We start from the raw sequence: 7,225 nt of genomic DNA on the forward strand, positions 1-7,225 counted from the left end.
TTATATCAGCGCAGTGGTGAGGACTATACACATGGTGAGCCTGAACCTTCACTAATTATCATAGCACCAGTCATGGAGACTGATGGCAGGTGGCAAAAATAAACCCTTAAAAACTAGCTTGCTGGTCTCCTTCAAAGAACAAAGGAAAGACGCAGAAGACTTAGACAGCGGTCATTGATGTCAAGTCAGGTCTCGAAACAAAGATGCAAGAAAGGAACTGGAGAGAACAAAACCAGAAAATAAAAATTCAGAGCTGGAATGAAGCTTACACAATCTCTGATGAACAAATGACCAATTACAAGGATCAAAAGAATCAAAAGTAAAGAGTGACCCTCTGAAGGATTACAGAATCACTAGAAAAGTCAGAAATGAAAGAGTGTCCTGAGCATTTTTCCTTCCCATGCAAAAGCTTTGAAAGATATTTAAAAATGCCCATGTCCCAGAAGAAGAATAGCATGCAGGGACAGTGTAGAACATACGCATCCAGCTCCATCCACCTCTTAGAAGAACAAGCTATTGCCACTTTAATTAACTCCTTAGAACAAGCAACACAATGTTCCTGTAGGTCAGACCTCCTGAGCCCACTCCAGTCACCGGCTGGGCTTGCCAGCACTCAGAATCAATTCCCTTCAGCTACCCGGGGGTGTAGCCTCCAGCATCGGCTGTGTAACTGTAAACCCCCGTACCCAAACAACACAAACTGCATGTATGTGGATATAGAAGTTCAGCTACAGAAAGAGATGTGAGTATTTCTGATCTTTGCACCACAAACCACACTAATCTCATAAAGGAGGGGAGGTCAACCTTCTGACAGTACAGCCAAGGGCTGGAAGACGTACATAGACCTTGGTGAGGAGCTCCCTACCGCTCCCCAGCCCCATTCCATGATGAGAACAGGGGCAACAGGGCAATGTTGGACACAGCAATATATCCTGGCTTGCCTCCATCTCAGGGCTGGGGTTTCAGGTCACCCTACAAGGTCAACATCAGTGCAGTCCTGTGACAGGCACGCAGCCCTGTGACATACCTTCAGTGAAGACGCTGCCTGAGGAGCACACATTCATGTCCCCACAGCAGAGAAGAATCCCCAGGTTAGGTTATAAAGCCTGGTTTTCTTCAAACTATTTCTTTGCTTTCAGGACACGATTCAGAAAAGACAAGGCTTCCCTTCAGGAATCCTACCAAATTGAGGATCTCCATATACAGTCATCAAGTTCAAGCAAGCTACATTGATGAGTCTGTTAAGTCCATTCCACAGTCCTTTTATGAAATCCTCCACCTACACCAAACAAACAAACAAAAAACCCCACAGAAAAAACCCTCTACAAATACTTTATTTATCCAGACTTGCATACATAATCCAAAAATAAGTATTTGACAGATGCTTCTTTTTCCCCCATAAAAAAAGAAAACCATTTCTGCTGAGAAACCTGTAACAGGGTTAAATCTTTGTTGCTCTTTTCTGCTGGCCTGTGATAACACCTTGCCAATACTACAGCCAGAAGTAGCCTAATTCTCACCAGTTCCTTCACTTGTAAGCCATCTCCCAGTGCTCTCACCCTGGCCCCAGACCAGGTCACCTGGCAGTTTCCACCTGCCAGACAAGGCGTAGGGGACTTGGCCTGCTCTCCTCCCTCCCAGTGGCTTGGGAACCCACCTCGGTGCAAACCTGCTGCACATCTCCCCTTAACACCAGTGATGAAGACATCTGCTCCCAGCTCAGCAAAACAGGAGCACGCAACAGCGGAAGGCATTGAAGCTCATGCCCAACCCTGCTGTGCCTCCTGCAGCCTTTGGAGACTGGCAGCCAAGTTGTAGGCCACGTGCCTGCTCCTCCCCACCTGCTCTCCGTGGATTTCTGTATTTGCCTTACACAAGCAAACAGAGATCTGATGCTGTGACAGAAAGGTATCTGCAGGGAGCAACAGCCAGCTATGGGGAAGCTTCCCCCTGATAAGGGTCTGCTGCCTTGCTGACAGAGGCTAAGGCAGGCCCTGCGAGGAGGGAGGGCAATTTTGGTTGCTCTGTGTTATTTTGAAATTCTTCTATCCTGGCACAGGAAAGAACCAAGTAAAAGAAGCAGAAGAGAAGTAACTGAGACTCCAGAGAAGCCAGCCTTGGAAGAGTACAGGAACTTTTCATCCATAACAGTTTGAAATTGTAAGCCTAGAGACAAAAGAAGACAAAACCAGCAATCACCTCCAGAAGATGGTTACCAGATATGCAAATAAGTTAGGACTGAAACTTCTGAATTGTTTCAGAGGGATTTTAGGCTCTAGGAAAATGTGAAAAACAATTATGATAGCCCATAGATGCTGATGATGTGTTAATACCCAGGTGGCAAATAAATGTCTCTGGAAGAGATAAGCGTGCAATATCACCTAGTACTGAAAGAGTTCAGGACAACGCAAAATAAATCCAAGTAGCAGAGGAGAATCATCAGAAAAGTAACAGCTGACACCTGAAGAGCTTTCCTCAGTGAGAGACTATTAAAATTTATTTTGGCCAGTAAGGAGTAAGGTTACCACATCAGGAGAGAAAACACTACCTCTTGCTGAGGACCATGAGAAAGTCCAATGAATGGAGTTGGATTTCATCTCTTCATTTGTATATACTCTGCTGAGCTGCTGCCACACTGGATCTGGCTTATCTAGGGATGCTGCCAGAAGAGAGTAAAACCTTCCATGCATCTATAATGAACGGTTATTGTTATTATTTAAGTAAGGAAAGGGATATAAATTTCGTTTGTTTATGGCTTGCAAAGTATTTTTGCAAGTCAGTACTGGGAACGACGCTGCTGCAAAATGTTTCTTTGATGAATAGGTAAACACAGTATGAATTGCGGTAAATCAACTCGGCTGAAGAGAGCAGCAGAGGGCAGTGTGATTAACCTGCTGAGAATAAATCCCCAGCTATTCTTTCCATTCCCCATCACCAGAAAACAGGCAGTGAAGGGATGGTGCTGTGGAAATCCAGAAAGGACAACAGTCAGTGCTAAGGCCAAATAACTAAGCTGATATTCTGGAGTCACCACGTGCACGTTACTCTAAAATCCACATTAACATAATTGCAGTCAATCCAGAAGGAAAACTGAACAAGCCTGTCCCTAACCCCATGCCTGCAGTTTACCTCCAGCAACGCAATCTGGCCAGCTGGAGCCAAGCACTCCTGGGATGACGAAGCCTTTAGACTTGGAAGGGGGAAGCACATCCAACATTATCAGGGCACAGAGGAAATCTAAAGGCAAGTGAAAGAGCTGAAGAAAACAAACAAGAAGAGAACCGTTATAATTTAAAATGTGTCAGGTTTAGGACCTGCACTGAGAGATGACGCATAAGAAGGCAAGAAAAAGAACAGGAGGAAAATAATGAGGGATAGGGAAGAATTCATTCAGGGTAAGATAGCTTCGTCCACGAGGTAGTCTGTCATTGCTTGATACAAGGTTTTGTTACATTTTCTTCAAAACATCTTGTATAATTCACTGATCTGATTTGCTACAACTGTTCCTATGACACAACACAGGCAGCCTTATGATGAGAAAATAGCAACAGATTCTGAATCTAATGGTTTCTGGTGACTGGGGGACTTGGAAGTAGAATCAGAAAAAAACTACATGGGAGCAAGGGAAAAGAGAAGAAAAGAGTTACCATGAAAGGCATTAATATGCTATGTTATAATACCAACAAAACAGCACAGCATCTGGGTTAATTCAAATTATTAACTTTATTATGCTACTAATTCAACTTCCTAGAATTAAGGGGTTCTTGAAATAAAGAATTAAAAAGAAGACTGGAGTTGATTTTTGATAAAACAGATACTGATCATCAAACACTGATGCATTTGAACAGAGTTTGCTTGTTTTACGATTTCAGAAGATCAGATGCTGATCTTAGTAAAAAAGGGCCACACCTAGTACTATCACTTTGCACTGACATATACCTGGACGTTTGAGTAACTCCACAGTGTAGCTGTTAGCATGTGCATTCATTTGGGTAAAACTGGACACCTGAAACTATACCGCAACCCCACCTGGACTGGGATCACAGTGAGTACCTAGAACTATGTTTTTAGAGTAATACGGACCTAAAAGCCACAGAATTTTAGGTAGTACAGAATAACACATTAATACCTTGTCCCCATTGCAAATAACTTCCCAGGGAGAGTAGAACTGTCATGATCAACACCTAGGGATTTTATTTTTGTTAGGAAAATGCATTGTGAAAATTGGAAATAGATTTTACACAGAGGCTACCTAGGAATGTTTCATATATTTTACTACCTTTTAAGAGTAACTACTTCTAGAGTGTTAACGACATTCACTCTGCCAAGTGATGACAAGTCTGGTCAGAATGGATGGACAGGCACAATCCCAAGGTATCGACCGTGATGTACAGCCAGGTTAAAAGAAATCCTCGGCTTTGCAAAAGTAAAATTCTTGGATGAGAGAAATTTTGAGGCTTGTTACAAAGCCTACAAAGGCTCTCCAATTATATTTCGCTAAATCATAATTCCCAGAAGTAGCACCTCAGAGAGAATACTTTTAGAAGTAATATCACACGTCGTTGGGTTTTTTTCCTGACACATTACTTGGCATGAAATGTTTCTAGGACTAATAACTCAAGTACCTTAGTGAAAAAGATAGCAGTGGGCATAACTGGAGTACCCGTAGGAAATCTACTTGATGATTCACATGTTCTCATTAAGCCTCTCCTCACTGTGAGCATGTTCTAAAGCAGCACGATCTTACAATATTGATTTTTTTGGAAGTCACATTAATGGAGCAAAAATTCAAATCAGAAAAAATGTCTCTCAATGCCGTGCATGCTAACGAATTAACTAGCATTAATTATTCAGCCAAAGGGCTCTTTTGATTCCACAGTGTTATCTCCTCTACACCAAAGGTTTATGTTTGGCTAGAATATGTACATATGGAGAAGATACGATTCTTGTTTTGCCTAATGGCTTTGGTTCCGAAAACTGAAAAACATTCCCTGAACTAAAAAGCTGCATTTTATCTGTCTTAAAAACTGGGTATTTTGGGCTGCAAAACCAGTTCTGTGGAACAGAATATAAGTACTTCAACTGAAACATAAATAACGTGGGTGTTAGCAAACTATCCTTCCTCTCTAAACAGAGGTTCTTTATGCCCAGTTAAAAGGAGGCGTGAAAATCAATTTTATGATCAGTATTTGACATTTGCCCACAGCAGAGAGGCACCGTATGATTTGACAGTTTCCGATTCTGTGCTTAGGGCTGAAAAGATATAAAAAGGGGAGGATTTGTAGGTCAGAAATTAGTTCCCTTGCCACTGCTTCTGGAGAAGCTGGCAACGCATATGGCCCTACTGAAATGTCTGTTCTGCACTTGGAGGCTGCAATCAGATTCACATCCAAAGAGACACTTTTTTTTTTTTTTTAGCTTAACTTAGTCTCTGTTTCAGTGCCTGGATTTTGTTCTGCTGTCACTGGTTCCCAGTAAGTAAAGATCAATTAGTGAGTCTTTTGACAGACTGACAGCATTTTCCTCTGGCAATCAAGTGCTTCCGTGATGAAACTGGACCACCTCCTCAAAGAAAATAAAGCACTGGAGATTAGCTTTGGCAGCAGAAATAAAAACTGCTACTCCAAAAGGAAGAAAACTCTGTCCTAACAAGAACAAGTGTGTTTGTAATTTAAAACTCACGTAGATTTTACCACCCTTTTACTGGGTTCAAAAATAGCACCATAAGTCTTTGTAGCCAACTATTGCAAACTCGAAGATATTATGCAACATTCATACATTAAACAGGAATCACCTTTCAAAACATACAGTCTTTACCAAGTGTAAGAACATCTGTACCCTGCCTCCCTCTCTTCATCCATCCACCTGAACGCAGCGCACGCGGTCCGAGTCGTTAAAATTTCGGCGACGCCCGCACAACCGCCCGCTGCAGGCTGATCCAGCAGCTGGAACCTGCAGCGTGCTCCACACCTTCAGCTCCCCCAAAATTCCTGCTCAGCCAGCCAGCGGGAATCGCCGCAGCCCACGCACACCGGCTGCCCGCAGCCCGTGCAGCCGGGGGGGGGGGGGGGGCTTCAAGCAGTGCGCGGTGAGCATCAGGTACAGGCACAACAGGTCACCGGAGCGGGGACAAGCGGCCGTGGCCTGCCAGGGCGCGTGATGCGTGCACGGGAGAGCGCCCCGAGGGCGCCGCGCCCCCGCCCCCACCCCGGGCCGCGGGGTCCCTCCCGCCGCAGGAGGTCCCGCCGCGCGCGGTAACTCAGCGGCATCTGGCGGGGGCGGGGGGCGCCGGGCGCCTCGGGGGAGCCGCAAACTTTTCCGGCGTTGGGGACCCGAAGTTGAAGGACGGGGCGTGCCGGCAGCCCCGCCGCCCCCTCCCGCCGCCCGCCGCCCCCTCCCGCCGCCCGCCGCCCCGGGGCGAAGCCCGCCGCGCCCGGCCCGGCCCCGCCGCCCGCGCCGTACCTGCGCCGCCGCCGCCGCGGGCAGGGGATTGTCCAGCAGCTCCATCTGCACCTCCTGCGCCGGGCTGGGAGGCGATTTGGACATGTCGCTCTGGACCATTGGCGAGCAGCGCGGGCGGCTGGGCGCCGAGCCCCTCGGCGGGGCAGAGCCGAGCCGGGGCGGGGCGGGGCGGGGGGCGCCCCTCAGCGCCCGGCCATGCCGGGGGGGGCACGGGCGGTGGCGCGGCCCTGGCTGCTGCCGGCGGGGAGAGCGCGGCGCGGCGCCGGGGGACGGGGCACCGCCGCCGCCGGGCGCGGGGGGAGGGCAGGGGGCGGCGCGTGGCGAAGAGGGAAAGTGACAACGAGCATCTCCCTCCCGGCGGCGGCCGGGCGGCGCCTCCCTCCCCGCCTCCCTCCCGCACCCGCCGGGCGCCGCGGGGCGGGGGCGGCGGGCGGCGCAGGGGCGGGCGAGAAAGTTGGGGCTGGGGGCGCGGGGGGGCGGCACGCTCTGCTTTCCCCGCCGGGCCGCGGGAGGGTGGGCCGGCCGGTGGGCGTGCGCCGGGCCGGGTCAGCTCCGGCGCGGCCGTGGCCGAGGGCGGGAGGGGCCCGCTCCCGCTGCCGCACCGGGGCAGTTCCCGCACCGGGGCAGTTCCCGCACCGGGGCAGTTCCCGCACCGGGGCAGTTCCCGGCGGCTCGGGGGCGGGGCGGGGGGGCGCCCGCCGGGCGCGGCCGGGAGAGCGGTGGGGGCAGGGGGACCCTCCCGCGGCCCTGCCCGTGCGGCATC

General features: G+C 49.3%; 1 protein-coding gene across 4 annotated transcripts in view; it reads right to left on the reverse strand.

The window, feature by feature from the left end:
- CACNB2 (calcium voltage-gated channel auxiliary subunit beta 2) overlaps window positions 1-6,663 on the reverse strand; it is a 255,148-nt gene extending 248,485 nt beyond the window's left edge. For 2 of the 4 annotated variants that reach the window (XM_055708407.1, XM_055708406.1), the window contains exon 1: window positions 6,463-6,661. In XM_055708407.1, the coding sequence (XP_055564382.1) occupies window positions 6,463-6,561 (99 nt within the window). In that variant the 5' untranslated portion in view covers window positions 6,562-6,661. Of the gene's footprint in view, window positions 1-6,462 lie in introns of all 4 variants that reach the window. The other 2 variants (XM_055708405.1, XM_055708408.1) reach the window with 2 other exon arrangements.
- Window positions 6,664-7,225: the final 562 nt, after the last annotated feature.

Source organism: Falco cherrug, chromosome 4, assembly GCF_023634085.1.
Source record: "Falco cherrug isolate bFalChe1 chromosome 4, bFalChe1.pri, whole genome shotgun sequence".
Classification (NCBI taxonomy): Eukaryota; Metazoa; Chordata; class Aves; order Falconiformes; family Falconidae; genus Falco; species Falco cherrug.